We start from the raw sequence: 25,083 nt of genomic DNA, 5'->3' as shown, positions 1-25,083 counted from the left end.
TATCAAAACTGGACTGTGTCTGTGTAATTTGGTGTATGTCAGCTTCTTTGGAGAGTTTTTGTCAATTGGGGACTTGTAAAAGCTCTTGATTATGGGGACCGTTTTGTACATAAATACACCCAGTCATGGTTTTTTTTTTAATTTGCTCTCAGAATGTACAAAAAAACACCTTCCACAAAAATAAACAACTATACCCCAACCAAAGCGTATTATTTGACCTTGCGCGGTTCTCCCTAATATTGTAACTACTGCCCAAAACTCACTTTTGCATCCCGGATATGCGTCTGAAACGTCCGATTAAGGCACGAAAGTACGAGGCGTGACGTCCAGGCTATTATCCCGTACGTCTTTGTTACTTTTTCATGATGTAATAAAGTGTCAATTGAGCTCAATCCACGGTGAGGTGATTTTTCAATTTTATTTTTATGTGGCGTTTGTGACGCGCGTCAGTCACATGGAACCGGTGAGCCTTGGCAACTTGGAATAAGTCAATAAAAAATATATAGATACAAGAGCTCGTCGGTGCTTTCACATAACCCCTGAGGGGTTCGGTAATTCACCGGTGGAAAACAGGGACGGCGCTACACCGGGGGTAGGGGGAGCCACAGCCCCGTTAGAAACCTGTGCTGCTCCATTTTATGTGATTTTATATTTATTTCAAAATATGTATGTAGCAATTTTGTAAAAGCCCTGACAAAAACTTTTTCTCCCAGCCCGAGGAATTATTGACACAAAAGAGTTCATTTTGATTTTTGGCCAACCATGGCCGCTCTATATGTGGGCGATTTGCACGCGGATGTGACAGAAGCCATCCTTTATGAACGATTGAGTCGAGTGGGAATCATTTTGTCCATCCGCGTGTGCCGAGACATGATGACTGGGCGCTCACTGGGATACGCGTGCGTCAACTTCCAGCAGCTTGCAGACGGTAAATAAGAGCAAAGACATAATAACACAATCATCCATTCTTGCACATTTAGCTCTCAGTGAGCTTCACAGTTGACAAATTCCAGATTTGAGTCTCAACCCGGCCCTAGAATAATAGAGCTTTATGCAAAAAGTCTTGCTAAGCACTAAATGACTAACCCAGTGGTCTCCATACCCCATTTAACTAAATTATGTTTTAATTTAAACCAGATTTTTTCTTTTTTTTTTTTGCTTCCCACAGCTGAACATGCGCTGGATACGATGAACTTTGAGCTGATCAAGGGCCAACCCATGCGTATTATGTGGTGGCAGCGGGACCCTTCGCTAAGGAAGAGCGGCGTGGGCAACATCTTCATCAAGAACTTGGACCGCTCCATCGACAACAACGTCCTGTACGACATTTTCTCCTTCTTTGGCAACATCCTGTCCGGCAAGGTATTAAACAGTTTCACACAGTCGCCAACAAACGTTTAATTGAACGTGACAAACAATTGAATGCAACTCAGATTCAGTTTCTAGGCCTCACCCCTTAAATGCTACAGTATGAAGAGTAAAAAAAAATTCTATTCCCCTGTAGAAATTAAATTCAGGGGTCAAGGTAGAAATATATTTCTAGACGTGTATCAAATTGCCAATTTTGCATCGTTTCAATTTCTAATTGGATATTCAGGAGTGTTGAAGAACACTTTGCTTCTGCTGTAGGTGGTCTGCGATGAGAACGGCTCGAAGGGCTACGGCTTTGTGCACTTTGAGACTCAGGAGGCGGCCGAGAGAGCCATTGTGGAGATGAACGGCAAGATTATTAAGGACAGAAAAATGTATGTTATTTAGTTCGCAACAATTGAACCTACTAGAACAGCTCAGCCTTATTTGGTGTTAGTTAATGGTGGCAGGTGGGAGGTTATGTTGTGAAAAGACGACAGCCTACTTTTTACATTTGAACAGATTTGTGGGCCACTTCAAATCCCGCAAAGAGCGTGAGACCATGCTGGCCGTCCGAGCTAAGGAGTTTACCAACGTCTACGTGAAAAACTTTGGCAATGACGTGGACGACAACATGTTGAGGGATATCTTCAGGACCTACGGTCAGTCGGTTCCTCCCGCAAGTCTTTAGTGAGCGCCCTGGCTGGTTACTATGCTGTCCTGTGTGTCGCTTAGGGAACACCACCAGCGTCCGAGTGATGATGGACGAATACGGCTCGTGTCGAGGCTTCGGTTTTGTCAGTTTCGCCAGGCACGAGGACGCCCAGAAGGTAAAACGAAATGGGGGTTGCCAGAGGTGGCGGGATGTCAATTCATCTATTTGTTATGGTTGCCACATTAGGCGGTGGATGAGATGAACGGGAAGGAGTTCCACGGCAGGACGATTTACGTCAGCCGCGCCCAAAAGAAAGTGGAGCGCCAGGCCGAGCTCAAGCGCATGTTTGAGCAGATGAAACAAGATCGCATCTCGCGCTACCAGGTCAGTTTGTAACAAACAAAACGCTTTCTTGAACATAAACATGGACACACACAACGTTGTGGAGTGACCAGATCAAATTCTGCCCTCCAGGGTGTCAACTTGTACGTGAAGAACCTCGACGACAGCATTGACGACGAGTCTCTGCGTAAAGAGTTTGCGCCTTTCGGAGCCATAACCAGCGTCAAGGTACCGCCGCAGCCCTTTTTCACGCCTTGCCAGCCGCTGACTCAGCTGAAAATGTCCAGGTAATGAGGGAGGGCAAGCGCAGCAAAGGCTTCGGATTTGTCTGCTTCTCGTCTTCGGAGGAGGCCAGCAAAGCGCTGGCGGAGATGAACGGCCGCATCGTGGCCACCAAGCCGCTGTACGTGGCGCTGGCCCAGAGGAAGGAGGAGCGCCAGGCTTATCTGACCCGCCAGTACATCCAACGTCTGACCAACACGCAGACCGTGCCCAACCAGATCATCAGCCCTTACCAGGCCGGGCCGCCCCCGGCTTACTTCATAGCGCCGGTTGCTCAGGCGCAAAACCGCAACAACGCTTACTTTCCGCCGGCCGCTCAGGTGGCCCAACTGCGTCCAAGCCCTCGCTGGGCTACAGCAGGTACCCGCTTACGACAAGCACATGTGGTTCCTCAGAGTTCATGCTTTGCTCTGGTTCATATTACGCAGACTACCAGAACATGGCCGGTCCCGCCCGGACCTCGGCACCGAGCCCGCCCAATTTTGCTTGTGTATCCCCGGGGGCCCGCGGCGAATGTGCTGGTCGGTCCTCATTCATTCCTAAATCCTCCCAAAAGTACAACCTGCTTCTAAATAGATGTCCTTGCAGCCTCCCAGAGTCTGAGTCCCCGACCCGACTCCCCGCTGTCCCCCGTGTGCGTGGTTCCTCAGTACAAGTATGCCGCGGGAATCCGCAGCTCGTCCAACCACATGCAGCATACGCAGGTAAATGACTTGAGCCAAAATTGCTACGTCCATATATAGTTAATTTCCTGCTTCTTTTTGCTTCCTCGGCCTTCTGGCTACACTCTGAAGCCTCTGATGGCCTCCGTTCTGGCTTCTGCTCCCCCACTGGAACAGAAGCAGATGCTGGGTAAGCCTGCATGATCAAGTCTGCAGATGGAAATCTACATTTAGGACATAACAGAAAATTCTGCCCCCTGGAGTCACTGAGGAACATTTAAAAAAGGAAAATTTAATGAGCATTCTCTTTCCCTTCCAGGTGAGTGTTTGTTCCCACTCATCCAGAACATGCATCAAGACCTGGCAGGGAAGATCACCGGCATGTTGTTGGAGATCGACAACTCGGAACTCCTCCACATGCTGGAGTCCCCGGAATCTCTCAGTTCAAAGGTGAGAAGCTCTTTAAACCCCTGGCCCACACCAAAACGAGCTCACAAATTGTTTGTTGTAGGTGGACGAGGCTGTGGCCGTCCTTCAGGCGCATCAGGCCAAGGAGTCGTCCCAGCAGGTTTACTGATGCTCCACAAATCCCACCCAAGGTAAAAAAGGTGTGTGGAATTATCATGTGTGGAAGGTGCTTTATATTTTCCATGTTTTGTGATTTTTCTCATCAGTGAGGATGTCCTCAAGCTATAATGCACTGATGGCAGGAAGTGAAGGATCTGAGCAAAACACCCCCCAAGCAAACAAAAAACAGATAAGAGGAAAAACAAAAGTATCAAAATACAAGTAAACAACATTTTAAAAAAAAATGAATATAAGTAAACAAAAAGTAGAATACCAGCAAAAAGTCAGAATACAACAGAGAAAAAAATCATACAAGTAAACAAACCATAAAATAGCAAATCAAATACGAAGAAAAATAAAATAAATTTTATTAGCTAAATGAAATGACAACATTGAAATATTTTTCTATGAAGGGGATTTGAAGTGAGTCTTTTGTGCCGTTTTATATATATTTGTACTCATTCGAAATGTTTGAGCTGTACCAAGAGCCACTTTGATTTGACTGCCCGTATTTCTTTCTATTTACTTATTGAGTAAACATTCCCATGCTGTTTGTATCCTTTTTTTTTTTTTTTTTTTTTTTTTTTTTAAATTCCTTTACTCAAATGGCCAAGTCAAATAAACATCTCTCCCACAAACAAATTGACGCTTCCATCTTACCAGTATCAGTAAAAACCAACCCCCTGCTCCTATTGGTAGAAAAAAAAAACATAGATACACATGCTGCTGTGTTTCAAGATTTTATTGCACATCTTTGGTTTTGGAGATGAAATCATCCATATCACAAAGGTACGGAAACACGTGTGGAGTCCAAAAGGGAGTTCCCTTTTTGACTTTTTAGTTGGTCAGGGCTTTGGCCTGCTCGGTCAGCTGCCTGAGGATGGCCTCCATCTGCTCCTGGAACTTCTGCACCATGGGCTGCATCTGTGTCTGGATGTTGGTGGCCATGGGCTCGATCTGCTCCTGCATGCTGGCGGCCGCTGCCCTCATCTGCTCCTGGACCTGGGTCACCATGGGCTCAAACTGGTTCCTCTGCTGCTCCAGGAAAGCCCTGCGACACAAAAAGCATATCATCAGCACCTCCCCAATATTTGCGGCAGGTGGTTGAAGAAAATTGTCTGAAGGTGTGTATTTTAATTTTGGTTTGTGTACTCACTGGGCCTGGCTGCTCAAGTCCTGAGTGTTGATCAGCTTAGTCAGCTCCTCGGTCATCTTGTTCTTGATTTCCTCGAATTTCTGGCTGATCGCTTCCAGCTCAGTAGTAGCATCGGCGGCAAGGCTCCCTGTGGAAACGGCAGGTTTTTTTTGTTTTGTTTTTTAGCGAGTGTAGAAAGATTGCGTCGTGAAGATATTGTCCTACCTTGAGCCAGTGCGATCACAACAAAGGCGGCGATGATGAGTTTCATGGTTGCAGTTTGGATGAGACCTGGAAAAGATTATTTTAGCATGTGCTACTACAATTTGTAAAACAATCATGTGCAGGATAGAACATACCTGAGGTACAGGAGGATTCGGACCGGATGATGGTGGCTCCTTGCCGGTTTGGAGCCTTTCTTATAGTCGGGGTAGCAGTGTGCGATCCTGATCGTGATTGGCTGAGATCTAGATATCGGAATGCAATTGGACAGGTTGCGGCGCTGACAAAACATTATTGTGACCCTTGCTGCTGGGAGCTCCACTTGGCTAAAGTGAACCCAAAGTCCAACTGCGTCGGTGTGTTTGTGTGTGTTGCGCAGAGTTGTCTTATCATGTTGACTGAAGCAAACTCTTGATGACTTGTGGGTAAATGATGACGCAGAGGCCAGGACATTTGGTCCTACCACATAAGCTTCCTGGAAAACACAATATATAATTTCCTGACTGGTCCCCTTAATCATAATTTTTGTTAATTGGGCTTTTATTTATTTATTTATTTATTTATTTATTTATTTATTTATTTATTTATTTATTTATTTATTGTACTTTTAATTTTTAATATTTATTTAATGTTTATTATTTATTATTTATATTATTCTGTAAAATGTATCAAGGCTATCCCGACCAAATTTTAAGGTATCGGACTCGTAGAAACTGCTGATACCAGCCACCGATACTCGAGTAAAAAAAAAAAAAAATCACAAATGATCCATTCATTAGTTTCTTCAAAGTACAGTAATAATAAAATAAATATTAACCTCTAATGTTTTAAATGGTCCTCCTCACCTTAAGCTTCATTATCTAATGCGATAGGGATGACCGACTAGGGGAGCATGTGGATGCAAACCTTCTACCTTTGCTTGCCAGGTGTCATCTTTCTTTATCTTTATGGCTCCTTGTAAAAAACGTCATTAATTGTCAATCACACTCCTCCCCGACCTCTTGCTATTTCTTTTTTATTCAACGCCAGGAGCCCACGTGTGCTCGTAAATAAAACCCCTGGCGATAAATCCCTCTTTGTGTGCTGAAATTTCTTAATGAAAGACAGATGTCGGGAATTGTGGGAATGCGGCATGTTTTTTTTTTGGGGGGGGGTGGGGGGGGGGCTTCTAACTGGCTGGTCAGAACAAAACTGTTCAACATGAAATGCTAACAATCAGCATCTCTGAGTGTTGATTTTTTTTCCCCCCATGTTGTCATGCAGTTAAACATTGATTATTTGCACGTTAGAAAATTATCATGCATGCTTCTTTGGAAATCACTCATCAGTTGTGCCAACTTCAGACTGACAACAACAAGCGAACAAAATGTCCCTAAAAGGACAATAAGCGGTTTAGCTGTGGTTATTAACAAACACGATATACCACAGCTTCATCGGTTTTACATTTTATGGATGCTTTTGCGACTTTAAGAACTTTTCAGACCTTTTAGCACCCCTACTCATGATTGACATTACTCATAAATTTCATCTCAAACTGTCCTATAGAATTTCCAAAACATAGCCAAAATGGAGGACATAGTAGAACCAAATATGAGCAATGACATCATCTCTATCGCAATGTGGATCTCCTTAAAACAATGTTCCATCTTTCCTTCTCTGGCCTTCTACCAGACCACAGAAAGAATGAACATTTATATGAGACATGGGGGGGTAGGGGGGCCAGGTCCCATTTCCTCCTGTTTTTCCCATCACGAAGTTAGTTGTCTCAAAGGTTCACCGCCATTATCTTCATCTTCTATTGTCACTCTGTGATAAAGCGTGATAAATGAAAACATGGGGCATTGTGTAGAGTTGCGGTGAAGGAGGCACATTTGCAGGCCAGACTGGAAGGAACAAGAGGGGGCTCAAATTTCTTGGCCTAATATTTCTGACTTTCCAGTGCTGCCTTCAAGTTATACACAAAAAATCGATTAACTCAATCTTTTAATGTGAATTAAATGTTTTCTTTGCTGGAAAATAACAAATTATTATATAAAGTAATACACATAATGAATCTAATTTGAGACGTTTAATTTTGCTGAGTGAAATTTGTAAGAAAGGAGTTCGTCGAAATTGTTTGTTTGCTGGAGTTTTAGGTTTTACATGGTGTCCCTGAAGGCAACTTGACTGGCAGTCCAAACAGGCAGGCAGGATGCAGACCAGAACAACAGTCAAGTACAGTTCGGGTTTGCGTTCGGACAAAACCCAGCTGAATTCACTTTAATTCTTTTTTTTTTTTTGAGCCCATAGCCGACCGTCAGTTTGCTCGGTACCGATTGCATCCGGATCCGTTTCAACCATTGCAATTTGAAGGATGGAATCTCACACACTCCCGATCCATATCCGCCCTCAGCGGCTGCAACCGGGTATCGGCTTCGGTTCGGGGCCGACCGTCGGCGGGACGCTCCGATCTTCCTCCGCCTCGTTGTCTCTCCGGCCCGGTGTGACGGTGCCCATCCCTCCGTTGATGCCGTCACCACCGTCTCTGGCCGCTTGCTCGGGGCCTCCGCCGCCACCGCCGCCGCTGCAGCTCCACAGCCTGTACGGGGGAGGCGGCGGAACCGGCCTGGGTCTCCCCGCCGCCGGTCACTCTAACCCGGCGGTGTTGAAGGAGGCGGTGGAGGCGGTGGTCCGCAGTTTTGCAAAACACACGCAGGGCTACGGTCGAGGTAAGCACTTTATATACCTTTATCAGACTTTATGGATAATTTAACCTTTAGAGGGTGAAATAATTGCAAAGATCCCCCCTCTCAAAAGTTTTCACACCAAGTAAAATGTAGGCTACTAAATCTCCCATATTGGATGAATCTAAAGTTTAAACAAGCTGTATGAATAGCTGCATAACTTAACTCTGTTACAGTCTGTTTTTAATTCAGCAATTCTTTTGCATACCACTAGAGGAAGTGTGTCCCATCTTTTAATGTAAACTAATGAAATACTCAACTTTTCCTTATACTCCAATATGATTCTGAAATCAAATGCATACTTCATTACATTTCCTCAGTCTTCTTTCATTATTAGATATCAAAGTCAAACTAACTTAATTTTCGCAGCAGTAGGTCTTTTATCCTTGAAAAAGTGCCTTCATTCTCAATAAAATGCACTTTTTTAGCTACATCCAAAATTTTTTGCTCATTTCAAGTCCATTTTGAAGTCAGTGTAACATGTGTTCTAATTCATTAAAAGATTAACTACTAAATCTTAAGAAGGGATTACATTAAAGATCAATAAGCTGTTAGTTATTTAGCCCAAGACACAGTGCGTGAAACAAAAATTATGCTGTTATAATTTTATTATTTTTCAATTTCGCACATTATTTTTGTTTAATGTGTTTACTGTGGTCGTATTTTACGAGGAGCTGCATTGCAGGTGTACCTAATGAAGCGTCCGGTGACTGTAAACAAACATAGTGCTCAAACTACTGACTACTAATAATTATAATAACAGGGATATATGGATCATCATTACAGGCTTGAGAAAAGTCCTCTGGGCGACACTGTGATTTACAGAGTGAATCCTTCGATGTCCCCCAGCCAAGTTCTCGATGCTGGATCCAAAAGGAAGCGGACCGCCCACGTTCGCACCGCGTCGCCACTGCCACATTAGTCACTTTTGACAGCACTATCATATCATCTTGCTGGGCCCATCCAAAACATTTTTATGACTGCGTTTTTTTTGCTGACTTTTGCATACTTTTAAATAATCTGGAGATGTGCCGATTCCTGCGCCACACCCTCATGAAGGAACCAAGTGCAATATTTTGTTAGCATTTTGTGTCATGAAGAAGAAAAAAAAGCTCTTCTAAAGTGAACTTGAGCCACCTGGTTTGTTGTCGTTGACCGCAGTGAACGTGGTGGAGGCCTTGCAGGAGTTCTGGCAGATGAAGCTAACCCGCGGCGCCGACTTACGCAACGGAGCGCTGGTGGTTTACGAGATGGTGGCGTCCAGCAGCCCGCCGTACGTCTGCTACGTGAGCCTCCCGGGGGGCAGCTGCTTCGGAAGCTTCCAAGTACGGAGCCTTGGCGTTTCAAAGCAAACGCTTAAATTCCTACCTCACTGTTTTCTTCATTTATTTTCACAGTTTTGTCCCACCAAGGCCGAAGCCCGACGTAGCGCCGCGAAGATCGCCCTGATGAACTCCGTTTTCAACGAACACCCGTCACGACGCATCACCAACGACTTCATCGAAAAGAGCGTCAGCGAGGCCTTGGCATCTTTCAATGCAAGTCTAACTTTACTTCACCCTGAATCAAATTCAGCTGTTTTGTACATCCTAATAATGGGGGGTCTCTCACAGGGAAACCGGGAGGAAGCCGACAACCCCAATACGGGAATCGGGGCGTTCCGCTTCATGCTGGAATCCAACAAAGGCAAATCAATGCTGGAATTTCAGGTACAGAGACTCTTAAACAGTTGGGGGGGGCGGGGGGGGCGTATCAAGAGCCTTGCAAAATTGCACCTAATAAAAGACAACTGCGTGTGTGTTCATCGTTCAGGAGTTGATGACCGTCTTTCAGCTCCTCCACTGGAACGGAAGCCTGAAAGCCATGAGGGAACGCCAATGTTCCCGTCAGGTAGTGATTTTCATGCTTGCAGCTTTTTTCCCACACATCGCTTCTCACATGATCTCAAATTGCAGAAAATGTACCCACAACACAAACTATTTAACCACAATTTCACAGTTCGGTAAGCGCTAATCGAGTTTTTGTCCATCTCGCAGGAAGTGCTAGCTCACTACTCGCACCGGGCGCTGGACGACGACATGCGTACGCAGATGGCGGCCGACTGGGTGAACCGCGAGCAAAGCGTGGCGGGCACCGTCTCCAGGGAGCTGGCGGCCACCGAGCGCGAGTTGGAGGAGGCGCGGCTAGCCGGCCGCGAGCTGCGCTTCTACAAGGAGAAGAAGGACATCCTGATGTTAGCCGTGGGTCAGCTGAACGCCGCCAACGCCGCCACGCTTCCCTCGCACTAAACCAACCCTCAGGTAACACTACCTGAGGATTATTCCGATAGCACATCCAGCCACAAACAAGCTCTTGTCTTGTCACTTTTTGGTGCCTAACAACGTTTACCTTTTTGCCAAATTGGCCAACCAGCTGGCTGGAGCTGACGTGTCTTGTCTAAAATAGCTGCAAGTTCACTAAGCCTTTTATTATGACCGAAACAGTACACAAAGGAGGCTTGGCAGTATTATGCATGGAAATGACATTGTTGTGATTCTTTTGTATTATTTCAGTCGCTCTGAAGGCAGCTCAGGTGTAGCAGTGTGTTTCGGAATCCCATCGCGGTATTGCGGTACAACTAGGACCTTATTATGTTTATGCTACAAATGTGACATGATACATTTCCCCGCTAATTTGAGCCTTATATCGTGTGCGTGTCAAAAACAACAAAATAATTTAATTCGGCAGCCTCAGTAAGTCGACACGATGAAATAAATTGGTAGCATGAGCGCTCAAGTTGTTTCCTTCTCGTGGTGCACAACATTAGATTAGGAAGGATTTAATCATCCTTACAACCACTCGGAGGTATGTTTAATCCCTACAGTGATTTTAGTTTGTGCAGAAAGGGTAAAAATGGCGAACAATAGACCATTCATTCGCTCTTGAGAACACTGCTCCCATATTTATGCCTTTCACTTTATGATGATTGTATTGTCTCATAAAATACAGTTTGTCTATGTAAGAAGGAGATATGTTACTTAAACCATTTCTATCATATTTTTTTTAATGCAGCTTTTGTTCTTGTATTAAATGCGGGATATGAGGAGTCCAGACGCCCCTGGTGGGTCATGGCTTATGCTGTGATGAGACCACAAAAATGTCAGGAGACCGTCTAACCTTTTTTTCGTATTATCTGAGCACAGGCAGAAGTTTGAATGTGAATGGTTCATTCTGAAAGCAGCCACATCCCAAGAGGGTGTGCACACTTATGCAGTCACAATGTCTGTATTCTTCCCCTTCTCACAAAAGGTACACATTTATAGTAGGAACATTATTTACCTGACTATTTTCTACATATCTCAAAGGCGTGTTGACTTTTCTATATCCGCTGTATTTTTTGCCTTTGGTGCATGGCATGGTGTTTCTAATATGTTTTAACCGAACAGTATTGGTTTCTCAAGGAGTTCACAAAGTCATCGTTGTGTGTATTTTCTATGCGAATTTTTGTATTCACTGTTTATACATTTAGTAGATTTATATATAATAAAACGCAAGATGATACATGTTTACACATGGGATGTTTTTATTTCTTTCAAATATAATACAATGTTAAATTCTGTCCGGCTGACCTATTTTGCTATGCGCACACTTGTCATGTTTTATTCTTGGGATATTTTCCGTTGTTATTAAAGAGATAATGCAAATAAATACACAATGAAATTTCATTACATTCGAAATGGCCAACATGGAGCCCAAACGCTCCAAAAACACTACATATAATTAATTGTGTCGCAATTTTGTAGAAATATTCATTTATGACCGTTTGGAGACAAAATACTTTTTTTTATTTTTTACATTTTTTAAATGACGTGTTAACTTCCGCATACGTATCCGGAAAAGGCGGGGCTATCTTCAAGCGGTTCCCCACTGCGTTGTTCATTCAACATGGCAGCGGGACCAATTTCCGAAAGAAATCAAGGTAATTCAATCAAGCCTTTGCAAGCTATTTGCAATAAAGGGTATTTTTACTATATGTGGCTTTTTGCAGCTGCTTTACGTCCATTGAGATGCTCTCCGTTCGTTTCCATTGCCGTGCTATTGTAGCTAGCAAGCATGTGCTGTACTGTCGTCGTAACTCCACATTTAGCTAATTCTTTAATTTTATCCGATGTGGTGTCTGATAAAACTTTACATGCTGTTAATTACATTAGTTTGTAATATTCTTTGAGGTATCTTTTAGGGGTAAGTAAGTAAGATAGTGCTAATGGATGCGGTTAGCCTAGCGGGCTAGTTAGCTAACAGAGGGGCTTGGGAATGAAGTACGGCAAGAGAAAAAGCTCAATTCAGTCACTTTTTTGTGCAAAAACGTCTTGTATGAAAAACTAAATCATAATTTGCGCAAGTTAGGTTGGCAGCTTATTTAATTGTCTTTATGTAGGTTCATCTGACGTAGTTATGTATTTATTTAATGCTTTTACCATTTATGCAATGGGTACCTACGCCAAAGTTATATTAAATTAAGTTGTATTTTTCTGAATTTTACAGATGCCACGGTGTATGTGGGCGGGCTGGATGAGAAAGTGTCCGAACCATTATTGTGGGAGCTTTTCCTTCAAGCTGGCCCTGTTGTCAACACACACATGCCAAAAGACAGGGTGACAGGCCAACACCAAGGTATGCACAAATATCGGAAAGAAAATGCGTGGCTGCAACTAGTAATTACTGAGAACCTTGCACGAGTTGATTATCTCCTTCGTTTTAGGATATGGCTTTGTGGAGTTCCTCAGCGAAGAAGATGCAGATTACGCCATCAAAATCATGAACATGATCAAACTTTATGGCAAGCCCATCCGCGTCAACAAGGCATCGGCACACAACAAGAATCTAGACGTGGGCGCCAACATCTTCATCGGCAACCTGGACTCGGAAATCGACGAGAAGCTGCTCTACGACACCTTCAGCGCCTTCGGGGTGATCCTGCAGACACCCAAGATCATGCGGGACCCTGACACGGGCAACTCTAAGGGCTACGCCTTCATCAACTTTGCCAGTTTCGACGCGTCCGATGCCGCCATCGAGGCCATGAATGGCCAGTACCTGTGCAACCGGCCCATCACCGTCTCCTACGCCTTCAAGAAGGACTCCAAGGGTGAGCGACACGGGTCAGCCGCTGAGCGGCTGCTGGCCGCCCAGAACCCGCTTTCGCAGGCCGACCGGCCCCACCAGCTGTTCGCCGACGCGCCGCCTCCGCAGGCCATTCCGCCGCCCGTGTTGACCACGTTGGGACACGCGGCCATGGGCATGGGCGGGATGCCGCCTCCTGGCGTCTTTCCCCCAATGCCGCCGCCGGGCGCCATGTCGGGCATGCCGCACGGTATGGCGATGCATCACAGTCATCAGGCGCAGGTGGGCGGCCACCCTCCCGGACCGCCGCCCTTCCCGCACGGCGCCATGCATGGAGGTAAAGTCACCCTGAATTTCTTTTACATTTGATTCATGTTTAAATTAGTTCTGAATAATCATTTGAAGTGGACTTTTATCCTTTAACAGCAGTTTTTTGTCCATTTGCATCCCTCAGGTCTGCCTCAGATGCCCATGCCCCCTCCAGCGCCTCCCGGCATGGTGCCACCGCCTCCCGCTCCCCCAGGCTCCAGTCAAGCCCGTGCGCCGCTCCCTCCTGGCATGCCACCGCCGCCCCCCATGGGCATGCCTTCCCGAGCTCCCTACGGACCTCCCATGGGTACGTCCAAAAACTGCCCCTTCCTCGCTGCCATCATGTTTTTTCACACGTTGGCTTCCCTTCTGTCTCAGGTCACCCTATGCCGCCCGGTATGAGAGGACCTCCGCCCCCTCCCATGCCCCCACCGGGCTACGGCGCTGCCCCGCCTCGCCCTCCTCCCTTTGGGTTCCAGAGAGCACCACCGATGCCACCCAGGCCGCCAGTCCCACCACCTCGGGTTCCCATAAGGCCACCCATGCCAACATAATACTTCACAAATTGTTTCTTTCATCTACTTTCATTTCTCTCATTTTGTTAAAGAAAAAGAATGAAGTGCTGTTTGTAAGGTTTGATTGTTTTAATAGCTTTGTATTTTAGGTGGGTCACTGTACAGATGAAGACCCTTCTCGAATAAAACCTTTAGTACTATCCATGTGTAATGCCACTTTATTTCAGACTGTGACCAATACGAGTCCTTGACTCTTGAGTACCCACCGATACCAAGTAAAACTCTGATTTAGAATTTTTTTGCAATTAACAAAAGTGCAGATTCAATACACATACTCTTAACAGTGGACCATAACCATGTGAATTGATGGACTGATGTGTTGGAATGCGTTGTCTCCCCCTCGTGGTGAATATCTGAAGCACATTCTTAAACCATTGTAACTTCATAGCCGATGGAGTACCGTAAACTAGTACGCTTGTACTGCACACGTTCTTCTCAGCTGCGGGGCAAAAATACACGTACACGTAATGCGCTGGACTGCATAATAATGAATTGATAGTGGACGGATAATTCGAAGTGCGCGGCCGCCCTCTCGTGGTGAATATCAGCAACACATGTTTAAACTATTATAAATCTAGAGTACCGCTTGTACATTTATTTATATTTTTACTGTATATTATTTAAAGAATAGTTTTGACTTATGCTCGGAGTAAGAGGAGCATACAAAACCATAAATTCAAATGTGAGTAGAAAGTCGCTGGGGGGAAAAAAAAGTCAAAACAGATACCGGGAAAATATAGTCAAGTCGTGTCGTGCAACAATGTGTGTATTTTTTAGGAGGGAGGGAGGGGGCGGGGGTACTTCATAATGACTGCGTGTAGGCGTGGGCTCCTCTCATCATCATCACCACCACAGCAGAAGCCTCCTCCTTCTTCCTCCTCCTCCTCATCAGCACCACCACATCATCCTCTGAAGCCCGAGAGGCGCGGTGAGTACTTAGCGGAAAAAACGTCACGTTTTCACGTATTTACTCGTTTTTTGGACCTTGCTGCAACAGTCGCGAAGGGTGCAACAATTAACGCGTTTTTTTTTTTTTTTTGTGAACGTGTGTTTGGGAGTGGGGGGTGTACTGCGGGTCGTGACAAGCTTTCCAGTTGGGCGGATTTCCATTGATTCCACGCAATAAATCAGCTAATTGGCCTTCTTGACGTGTTTTTTTCCCGCTCCCCTATCTGAGTGGCGTTGTGGTTGCCGTTTCTCTGTGCAACAGAGGCCTTCTTTCCTTTCCTCCCCGCCTCCCCTACTCTCCTCCCCATTATGAATGCACCGGAGGCTTTATTTGCACAATTGCACCTGCGAGAGAGAGGCCAATGCAAATAATAATAGCAAGCGTGCGTGCTGTGAGGTTAGTCTTTTTTTTCCTTTTCTTCCCGACCTGTACAAATGGAGGCGATGCGATGCTCATTTCCCTTGAATGGAGCACGAGGGAACCTGTTTAAAATGTCTCGGAAATTCTCTTTATTTATTGGGTTGTGGTTTATAGGTGTAACATGTTACGATTTAATAGAAATAAAAATGTATTTGAAAATTTACATATCTTTTAAGTCTTGGCATAGGTTGAAATGAAATGGCCCCATCAGGAGAAAAAAAAAGATTCATGTTGCCTTCAGGGACGGTCTGAAATCATAGTTTTATTTGCTACAACGTAATTTGTGAAACGTTTATTTTGAGTGCGTCTGCCGGTCAATCGTTTCTCCATCAATCTGTCCTCCATCCTTAAGTTTTTCACAAGATGCAGTCAAACAGTGCGCCCTCACAAAGATAAACTGTCCAAAATTTTAATTGTCATATTTAAAAACAATACATACACATCTATTGTTTTGCTATGTCCTTAGAGGGTTGTACTTTTGGGCACACATGATATTTTGACCGAAGACCCTCACACCACCTGTCAGACCTCAAAAGACAATGCTGAATGTTTTTGGGCTATTGTGATAACACGACTGGGCCCCTTTTTGGTGTTTGTGCTATTTAAAAGAAAAAAAACAGAAAATGAAAGATATAATGATTATACACACGATTGGGCAGGCTTTGATGAACAATCCATTTCATGCCTGGCTTGTTTTTAGCGCCTCACTCCTGAGACGATTTGGCCACTCACTCTTTTTTTTTTTTTTTCCCCCATCATTTGTAGCACCCGGGAGGCCAGCGTTGTTTGTATGTGATGTTAAAACCTGTTCAAATGTAGTGGGTGAGTCAGGAAAGAAATTAATACAATGCACAAGTGAATTCATCTTTTATTTTCTTCTAGCATAAGGTTATGTTCGGGTTAGGTCTAAAATGTTTTTTGTTATTGTTCTGGCCAATGATTTTTTTTCTTTGGGGAGTCTTTACTGCATTGTGTTGTTCGCACTTAGACACTTCCAGTCACAACAGTGACTCAGCACTGACCTCCTGCATGGCATTTAGAACCAAAGCACCATTTTAGTTTTTTGTAGCAAAGGCTGACCTAGCAAACTCTGCCCCCTATAGGTCAAAATTGCAACTAAGCATTGATTTCAACCAGAAAAGAAATGTTTTTTTGTACGGCTCACTTCTAATCTTGCCATCCCTTCCAGTCGGTGAACTTTTGCCACCAAAGCCAAGCGTCCCCTCACAAAATGGAGGACGGCTACCAGAACCGGACGGCCTTCATCAAAGGCGCCAAAGACATCGCCAAGGAAGTCAAGCGTCAGGCTTCCAAGAAGGTGGCCCGCAGCGTGGACCGCGTCAACGACGAGTACAGCCGCCGCTCCTACAGCCGCTTCGAGGAAGACGAGGATGACGACTATCCAGCGCAGGACGGCGGTGGCGGCGGCTACTATCGCGGCGACAGCCAGGCAGCCAACGAAGACGATGAGGGTGGGCACAGCGACTCCACAGAGGGTCACGACGAGGACGACGAGATCTACGAGGGCGAGTACCAGGGCATCCCCCGGGCCGAATCGGGCAAGGGCAGCCTGGCCGGCGGGCCCGGCTCGGTTCCGCAGCAGTTCCGGGACGTGGCGGCTTCCGAAGCGGAGAGGCGTAAAGACCAGGAGGAGCTGGCTCAGCAGTACGAGAGCATCCTGCAGGAGTGCGGCCACGGAAAGTTCCAGTGGACGCTCTACTTTGTGCTGGGCTTGGCGCTCATGGCCGACGGCGTGGAGATCTTCGTGGTGGGCTTTGTCCTGCCCAGCGCCGAGAAGGACATGTGTCTGTCCGAGCCCAACAAGAGCATGTTGGGTACGCGTTTCCCTGGATTGTGCAAGTGTACCTATTGTAGTGTCCGATGACGAGTCCAATAACAGTCCATTGCTGTGTGCTCCTCCTCAGGTCTGATTGTCTATTTCGGGATGATGGTGGGGGCGTTCCTGTGGGGCGCCTTGGCCGACCGAATCGGTCGCCGTCAGTCGCTTCTCATCTCGCTGTCCATCAACAGCATCTTCTCTTTCTTCTCGTCCTTCGTGCAGGGATACAGCACCTTCCTCTTCTGCAGGCTCCTCTCGGGCGTCGGGTAAAAAAAACACAAACATATTTATTGTAAGTTGCCAAAAAAATAATTGGTTGAAATTGCAATTGTGTCAGGATCGGAGGCTCCATTCCCATCGTCTTCTCCTACTACTCGGAGTTTCTATCCCAGGAGAAGCGAGGCGAGCACCTCAGCTGGCTCTGCATGTTCTGGATGATCGGCGGCATCTACGCCTCGGCCATGGCCTGGGCCATCATTCCGCATTACGGTGAGTGGCACGATGTTTTGGGAAAAGAAGTGTCTATTTTGTGTATTCTCTCAGGATGGAGCTTCCAGATGGGTTCGGCCTACCAGTTCCACAGTTGGCGTGTTTTCGTGCTGGTGTGCGCTTTCCCCTCGGTCGCCGCCATCGCCGCTCTTAGTGCCATGCCAGAGAGTCCGCGCTTCTACTTGGAGGTCAGTCAGTCATTTGCTCAGTTGAAGCTGAGCGGTTAAGAACTCGGCTTTTATCTGGGACCAGAACGGCAAACACGACGAAGGCTGGATGATCCTCAAGCAAGTCCACGACACCAACATGCGAGCCAAAGGACACCCGGAGAAAGTCTTTAGCGTGAGTGCATCACTATGGAACGTTTTTGATGCCGTCCTTCACACACGTTCTTGAAACTTTTTTTTCTCCTATCCAAGGTGACCACCATCAAGACAGTGAAGCAGATGGACGAGCTGGCGGAAGGTGGCACCGACACGCCTGTCTGGCAGCGCTACCGCCTCAAAATTATGAGCCTCTCCCAACAGGTGAGCTGGAAAAAATAAACCTGTTTATCGCCGGGATACGATCCACCAACGCTAACTGAAATTAGCATTGATGGCACAGGAATGAAAAACCTCCAAGCTGCTCCTTATGTCTTCCATCTCGCCTTTCAATTGGCTAAAATCGAGCTTCCATTTCAAAGTTATGGCGCCACCTATTGTCTCGGCATGCATTTTACACCTTGATTCCTGCAGATCCGCAATAACATCGTTGCCTGCTTCAGCCCGGAATACAAGCGGACCACTTTTATGCTCATGGCTGTTTGGTTCAGCATGTCGTTCAGGTAACCGTTTTTGTGAATCAAAATGTATTGATTGAGTGATTAAATAATTGATTTGTGGCAGCTACTACGGCCTGACCGTTTGGTTCCCCGACATGATCAAGTACATCCAGAAGCAGGAATACGATTCGCGCACCAAGACCTTCAGCAAGGAACGCGTGGAGCATGTTACCTTCAACTTCACGTTGGAGAACCAGGTGCACCGCCAAGGCTATTACTTCAACGACAAGTGAGTAGCTTTTAACACATAGATCAAAAGTCTACACACCCTTGTTCAAATGCCAGATTTTTGTGATACAACAAACTTTTGCTCCTTTAGGTTCCTCAACCTAAAGATGAAATCGATGGTGTTTGAGGACTCCGTGTTTGAGGAGTGCTATTTTGAAGACATCACGTCCACGCACACGGTCTTCCGTAACTGCACCTTCATCGCCAGCTTGTTTTACAACACGGGTACGACACACAAACACGCCGGCTTTTGTAACCTCCGTTGTCACGGTTGCGTTGGCTGTTACTCTGGCGACAGTGTTGCCAAGCTGTTGCCACGGCGACACAGCCAGCCTAGGTGAATTTACAAATATTGTGGGAAATTTCTATTTTTTTTTTTTAATGGTTGGGAAACACAGCAAGTTCCAGTGTGATGAATTAAACGTTATATGTGTACTGTCAGATTTGTTCAAGTACAGGCTTGTGGATTCCAAATTGGTGAACAGTACCTTCCTACACAACAAGGAAGGCTGCATGTTGGATTTCAGCGACGACTTCAACAACGCCTACATGATCTACTTCGTCAACTTCCTGGGAACGCTGGCCGTTTTGCCCGGCAATATCGTGTCGGCTCTGCTCATGGACAAAATTGGTCGTTTGCGGATGCTGGGTAAGCACAATGACACTAAAATCATCTCACAAAAAGTGGATTAGCTTCAAGCTAACAGAATGCAAATGGCTAACATCAATGTAACTATAATGCTACAAACAATTGCTTCAATCTTTTTTTTTTTTTTAATGCACGCAGCGGGGTCCAGCGTCATTTCGTGCATCAGCTGCTTCTTCCTGATGTTCGGCAACAGCGAGTCGGGCATGATCGCCCTCCTGTGTCTTTTCGGTGGGATTAGCATCGCCTCCTGGAACGCCTTGGATGTCATCACCGTTGAGCTGTACCCATCTGATAAAAGGTTACATCACTTCCTCTGTGATCAAGGACTACTAAACGCTTTTTTGATCGTGGCATTTACATATTTCATGTTGCCTTCAGGACCACGGCGTTTGGATTCTTGAATGCTTTGTGCAAGCTGGCGGCTGTACTGGGCATCAGCATCTTCCAGTCCTTTGTCGGCATCACCAAAGCCATGCCTATTCTGTTTGCCGCCGGCGCACTGGCCGCAGGGAGCTTCCTCGCCACAAAGTTGCCCGAAACCCGGGGTCAGGTGCTGCAGTAGGAACCGATGGCATCAGCGAGGTGAGCGGGCCAGCACCCGGACGAGGCAGTGCGGGGCCGAGTGCCAGCGCCGCCTCTTACAAACACCGCATTGCCATTTTTTCGAAAGCCCCAGAATGCTCCTCAATGTGGATGACATCATCTTCTTTGGGGGGGATTAGTTTCGACCTTAGGGGACTCCCCATTTGTTTTATGGTGCAGGTGAGTGTTTTGCATGTGTTATGAGTGAGTGAGGGAAAACTTGCGTCATTCCATAATTCTTTTTTTAACTAAGAATTATAGCCGATTGGTTCTGAAAAGCAGAATGTACAGAGTAGGCAGAGTTTACATAATTTAAAAAAAACACACATCATCACACCAACTCATATGAATGCTTTCATTCAGGATTTTAAAGCAGCTGACTTGCCTGAAACCATTACCTCAATCCAAAATGGCCGATTCTGTATCCCAATACATGTGTCCGATTGACATGGATTTTGGCTGGTGTGTCTATCATAACAAGAGCCACAAAAAATCTCAAGGACCCTTGCCCGAATTTGAACATTTTTGTTTGAAGCGGCCATTTTGAGGCAAATTCTTGCAACTAAATTCTTCAATGTCCTCACTTCTGTTCTGCTTATTTCTCCCAGACATTCATGCTAGTCATAAGCACAAATTGGGCCAAAAGAAGAATTACGGCATGAGTGATGAAAACATGAATAAGGCACAAAATATTTCATGTAAATTCAGAATTATAATTTCCCCGATGGTTAACATCCAATTTGTGTGCGGACAATCAACGACTAAGGATTTAATTTCGTGTGCATCCATGACATTTTCCCCGGAAGAAAAGTGTGTTTGTGTAGGAGAACAGCGAGCTTTAAAGTAAAAACATTGAACAAAAAACACCCAGTTCTGCCTAAATTGTCTAAAGATGTGCAAAAATAACCGTATCAAAAATATTTGACTGTTAGAATCCAGGCTAACGGTTTCATTTCCAAGCTAAGCTAACAACTTAAATTTGAAAATTTCCAGCCCTCAAAATCCCCTTACGTCCACTTTTGCAAGAAATAAGTTCATGTGCAAAAATAATATCCCACAACTATATTTTGAGTTTCAGAGAGAGAAGAGGGGGAACTCCACCTCACATTATATGCTGTTTAATGTAGTAGACCCGGGTGCTCTTTTTGCCAGTAGATTTTTTTTTTCGATGAATTTAGGGGAAAAAAAGAGGCTTAAAAAAATGGGCGACTCAATTCGCCGAATGATCGTGGCGCATGTTTGTATCGTGTTGTCTGACTTTTTGGGATGTCTTTTGTGTGCCGGCCGTTTGTGTCTTTAAAAACGCGACGAGTAGCGTTTTATTTCATTTGATTTTTTTTTTCCACATTGTTCGCCGATGATTGCGATGACATCGGTCTGTTGCTTGCTGTTCTTGTTCTTGATCAAAGTGGGATTTTTTTTTTACATTGGTGAAACGTATGTTTTTGGAAAGTGGTGACTCTACTCCTCCTTGACCTGGTTTATAGATTTTTATTTTATCAAATATATTATACGTTTGAAATATGTTTAATATTGAAAATATGTTTTCAATGTATGAAAATGTTTTAGGAAGATCTAAATACATTTTTATGTATTTAAAATTGTTTGAAAATATTTCCATTTATATTTTTTTTAGAAGATGTTTTATATATAAATATATTACAAATAGATTTTAAGTTCATATGCAATATGTTTTAATGATAAAAAATATTCAAAATTAACTTGCAATGTGATTTAAATGTATGCAAGTATTTTGGGAATATTTAAAACATCCCAAGTTTGGAATGTGTTTCCATTACACATCTAAAATATGTTTCAAATGTGTAAATTAAATATTTAAATGTTTTGAGTGACAAACATGAAATATGAAACACAATCAAAATATTTGTATCTATTTAAAACACATGTAAACATTTGAAATATATTGCATTCAAAATACATTTAGATTTCTTTAATGATTTAATGTAATGACAAAATTTAAAATATAAACAAATTGTCTAAAAGGATTCCAACGTCAGCTATTTGAATGCTGATAAAATTACACCTGTCCAGGTCAAACATCTTAGGGCAGGGCAAAGTTAAGTCTTGCCTGTTCCCGTTCATCCAAAGAGTGCCCCCAAAAAGTTTATAGTGTAGAGTTCTAATTAAATATACATACAGTACATATTGAATTATGCTATACATATTTATACGTACCCGCAGTGGACACAATTACATTCCCGATGTCAGGAAACAAAGTGCGATTTTGTTACGATTGGTTTTTAGTTTCTCGTTTTTATTAAGCGTACTTTAAATGTGAGTTTTGTTCAAAGAATCAATGTACCGTATAAAAAAAAGGCAAAGAAAAATATTGGTGTTTGTATGTGCAAGTATGGAATTTGTGGAACATTCAGGATAATTTGGGGGGGGAAAAATACCTGTACGCAAATTTTATGGCGTGTTGTCTTTGTTTTGTAAATGCAAAATGAATTCTTGGTGATTTCAGTATTTGAATCTGAATATATTGGTGATGCTGACGTGAAATGGTGATGTCATTCTTTTGTGAATGGAGTATTTCTGTGCAAATGGTGTCACTAAATTGTAACACACCTCCTTCATATACAAATACTTTATTTTGAACTCTTAAAACAAGCTTAAATGTCATACAGAATAAGGTCACATGATCGGGAAGCAGGCAGTGAGTGCGATTCCGCACTGGTTCCGTTTGTTGCGAGCCATCTTGATGTAACCTTGGTCACCGAATTTCACACCCCAGCTACCGCAGTCAGGGAAAAAAAAAAAAAAAAAAGTAAAAAAAAAAAAAAGATGTTAGTTGTCCAAAAATCAAAGATGGATAAAAATCAGACCTGTTCTTGATCAGCCAGTAGTCTCTTCCTTTTTCAGTGCCGTATCCCACAGCTAGCACGCCGTGGTTCACATTGTGGCTACATGCATGGTCCTCGTAGACTCCTAATGAGCACCCACACCAAAAACAAAAAAGTTTAAAGTGAGGGCTCAGGAGACATTTAAGTTAACTCACCGTGGCGGTAGAAGTGGAAATGAGAGTGAGAAGCATCAATGGCCACCGAGATTGGGCCCACGTTGGAGAGGGCCACCTTCAAGGCGTTTTCATCTCCTTTGGGGACGAACGAGTAACCTGAGCAGTTGGCAGCCCGATCCTGGGGCTTGTACATGCACTCTCCACGCTGACAAAGCAAATTGACACATTATTTTCAACCCCAACCTCCACCAAGAGCCTTCAGGTCTTTGACAAATGAGACCAGTTTCGTGACAACTCCGCCCTCACCTTGGCCGTGTAAGGGTAGGCCCAGTCCGAGTCGATGCCGCCGTTCTTTTTGACGTAGTGGAAGGCGTTGGTCATGAAGCCGCCGTGGCAGCCATGGTTGCCAAAGTCCATGGAGCAGTCCACTAGGTTCTGGGGGCTCAGTGACATCAGTTTACCCGTTCTCTTCTTCAGCTGGCCCTCCAACGCCCCCACAGCACTGAAGGCCCAGCAGGAGCCGCAGTGACCCTGCCCACAAATTGATATTAGGAAGAAAAAAAAATCCATACAATAAGTTATATTTATATAGTTATTAATAACTCAACTGCTACAAATGTATTGTGTTTAGTCTCCACAAGGGGGCAGCAAAACACAGGATCATAAAGCACCAACGCCATGCATAATCATAATTTGAAGTCACGATTTTTCATTGAGCAGAGGTCTCACCTGCGTTTTGACTTCAGTCACCAGTCCATGCTTCCTCCAGTCCACCGATGACGGCACGCTTTGCACCCAATTAAAATTCAGTTGGATCCTCTCCAGGTCAGACGGCACCACCATACCAGTGAATGTGCCGCTCACCTCCTCTTTGGTCTACAAACACACAAATCATATCTTGGCATCAACTTTGCCCAATTATTGAAACAGTTTATAAAATTAAACTTTAATTGGAAATCTTGTTACCAGGTCTCCCAGGTGATTCATGGCCAGCTCATAGGCGTGCAGGCCCAGGGTAGCTTCCAGGTTGTGGATGTTAATCATCTGCAGGTTCCCTTCCCAAATGCGCCTCCGACCTGACTCCTCCACCTTAACACGCCAAAACAATACCTTATTGAGCAGCAACAGGAGTCCAACATGCAAAGTTAAGAACGTGACAAGAACTTCTAACCTGATGCGAGTAAGCTTTATTGTGGGCCTTCTTCCACAGCTCCCAGTGTCCATCCAGAGCTGGGCTGATGTTGGACCCCACTACTCCCCACAGGATGACGCAGAGCAGGGTTCGGAACATGGCGGGTTGAGTTAGGAGCTGACCAGAGGAGGAGGTGGTGATAAGCAGGTATGCACAGGAGGTGCAAACACTCCTTTTTATTCAGTTGGCTGCTTGCTGAACACCTGCAGACAATTAGGCTGATGACATCATCGTCACCATTTTTTTTTTTACTTTTAATCATTTGTATTCAATATTTTCTATGTTATAAAATATTTTAAATATTTTTACAAGGCAATTATTTTCCTATAAAAATTTGAGGTATTATGCACTTCATTTAAATGAAGGGGTTGCTTTGTCAGTTTCAAAGCATGGACAGTGAGTGGCAGTAGAGTGCCAAGAATGTGCTTGAGCCACCTTTTGGAAAAAGAGAAAATGTTGTGACAGCTTTGAAAAAACAGTTTTGAAAATAGGCTAATAAGGACTCATTCTGATTTTTCTGAAGTGATGAATTTGCCAGTGTTAAGTTTTTGTAAGATACTAAAACACAGTAAATCAAGCCTGTTAATCATACAATAAAAATAAATATTTCTAGAAATATCTGCAAATTAATACAGTACAATTAAATAGTAAATCCCATAAGACAATAAATAAATAAAACTAATCATAGCACAACTAAACATAAATACAGTATATTAAGATATTACCAAAAATATAAATTAATAATAAATAAATACTATATTAAGCCACTAAAATAAATAAACCTATAAGGTAAAAATTATAAAAGATAAATACAATGCATAAAGGCTATTGAGTGTGTATGTGTGTGTGTGTGTGTGTGTGGGGGGGGGGGGGGACTGATAAAGAAAAAGGCCGAACCGAGCAATGTGCTACCTTTACTATCACCTGCAAAAAGCAGATTCCAAAGCAAATAAACGTGGTTTAGGAGGTCCGGGGGCGTCTGCTGCCGCATCCACGAGAGCAGCAA

The 25,083-nt window shown here is 44.4% G+C and overlaps 6 protein-coding genes across 6 annotated transcripts; 4 read left to right on the top strand and 2 right to left on the bottom strand.

Annotated features, from left to right (window-relative positions):
- Window positions 1–670: 670 nt before the first annotated feature.
- Window positions 671–4,414, top strand: LOC133144215 (polyadenylate-binding protein 1-like). The gene is made up of 14 exons (XM_061266758.1): window positions 671–928; window positions 1,169–1,362; window positions 1,630–1,745; window positions 1,873–2,012; window positions 2,086–2,180; window positions 2,252–2,389; window positions 2,480–2,575; window positions 2,635–2,989; window positions 3,058–3,150; window positions 3,218–3,333; window positions 3,424–3,481; window positions 3,611–3,741; window positions 3,803–3,890; window positions 3,966–4,414. The coding sequence occupies exons 1-13, from the start codon at window positions 763–765 to the stop codon at window positions 3,866–3,868; spliced, it is 1,764 nt and encodes a 587-aa protein (XP_061122742.1). The 5' UTR covers window positions 671–762; the 3' UTR covers window positions 3,869–3,890; window positions 3,966–4,414.
- Window positions 4,415–4,584: 170 nt separating this feature from the next.
- LOC133144268 (type-4 ice-structuring protein LS-12-like) lies at window positions 4,585–5,447 on the bottom strand. The gene is made up of 4 exons (XM_061266837.1): window positions 5,353–5,447; window positions 5,219–5,284; window positions 5,015–5,141; window positions 4,585–4,909 (listed from the first exon to the last, which is right to left on the bottom strand). The coding sequence occupies exons 2-4, from the start codon at window positions 5,262–5,264 to the stop codon at window positions 4,696–4,698; spliced, it is 387 nt and encodes a 128-aa protein (XP_061122821.1). The 5' UTR covers window positions 5,265–5,284; window positions 5,353–5,447; the 3' UTR covers window positions 4,585–4,695.
- Window positions 5,448–6,397: 950 nt separating this feature from the next.
- lix1l (limb and CNS expressed 1 like) lies at window positions 6,398–11,486 on the top strand. The gene is made up of 6 exons (XM_061266791.1): window positions 6,398–7,923; window positions 9,100–9,263; window positions 9,336–9,476; window positions 9,552–9,647; window positions 9,751–9,828; window positions 9,975–11,486. The coding sequence occupies exons 1-6, from the start codon at window positions 7,569–7,571 to the stop codon at window positions 10,224–10,226; spliced, it is 1,086 nt and encodes a 361-aa protein (XP_061122775.1). The 5' UTR covers window positions 6,398–7,568; the 3' UTR covers window positions 10,227–11,486.
- Window positions 11,487–11,794: 308 nt separating this feature from the next.
- Window positions 11,795–14,065, top strand: sf3b4 (splicing factor 3b, subunit 4). Its single transcript, XM_061266778.1, has 5 exons — window positions 11,795–11,896; window positions 12,463–12,591; window positions 12,680–13,378; window positions 13,496–13,657; window positions 13,729–14,065. Exons 1-5 carry the CDS (start codon window positions 11,863–11,865, stop codon window positions 13,902–13,904), a joined length of 1,200 nt encoding a protein of 399 aa, XP_061122762.1. The 5' UTR covers window positions 11,795–11,862; the 3' UTR covers window positions 13,905–14,065.
- Window positions 14,066–14,769: 704 nt separating this feature from the next.
- LOC133144208 (synaptic vesicle glycoprotein 2A-like) lies at window positions 14,770–22,427 on the top strand. Its single transcript, XM_061266746.1, has 13 exons — window positions 14,770–14,853; window positions 16,484–17,129; window positions 17,220–17,400; window positions 17,472–17,623; window positions 17,678–17,811; window positions 17,876–17,965; window positions 18,043–18,150; window positions 18,361–18,449; window positions 18,511–18,675; window positions 18,766–18,899; window positions 19,117–19,323; window positions 19,462–19,621; window positions 19,702–22,427. The coding sequence occupies exons 2-13, from the start codon at window positions 16,526–16,528 to the stop codon at window positions 19,883–19,885; spliced, it is 2,208 nt and encodes a 735-aa protein (XP_061122730.1). The 5' UTR covers window positions 14,770–14,853; window positions 16,484–16,525; the 3' UTR covers window positions 19,886–22,427.
- Window positions 22,428–22,533: 106 nt separating this feature from the next.
- LOC133144246 (cathepsin K-like) lies at window positions 22,534–24,220 on the bottom strand. Its single transcript, XM_061266803.1, has 7 exons — window positions 24,057–24,220; window positions 23,852–23,974; window positions 23,615–23,761; window positions 23,192–23,416; window positions 22,925–23,090; window positions 22,752–22,854; window positions 22,534–22,660 (listed from the first exon to the last, which is right to left on the bottom strand). The coding sequence occupies exons 1-7, from the start codon at window positions 24,174–24,176 to the stop codon at window positions 22,561–22,563; spliced, it is 984 nt and encodes a 327-aa protein (XP_061122787.1). The 5' UTR covers window positions 24,177–24,220; the 3' UTR covers window positions 22,534–22,560.
- Window positions 24,221–25,083: the final 863 nt, after the last annotated feature.

This window comes from Syngnathus typhle, linkage group LG20 (assembly GCF_033458585.1).
Source record: "Syngnathus typhle isolate RoL2023-S1 ecotype Sweden linkage group LG20, RoL_Styp_1.0, whole genome shotgun sequence".
NCBI lineage: Eukaryota > Metazoa > Chordata > Actinopteri > Syngnathiformes > Syngnathidae > Syngnathus > Syngnathus typhle.
Note: the sequence above shows the minus strand (reverse complement) of the source record. Positions and strands in the feature narration are given on the sequence as shown.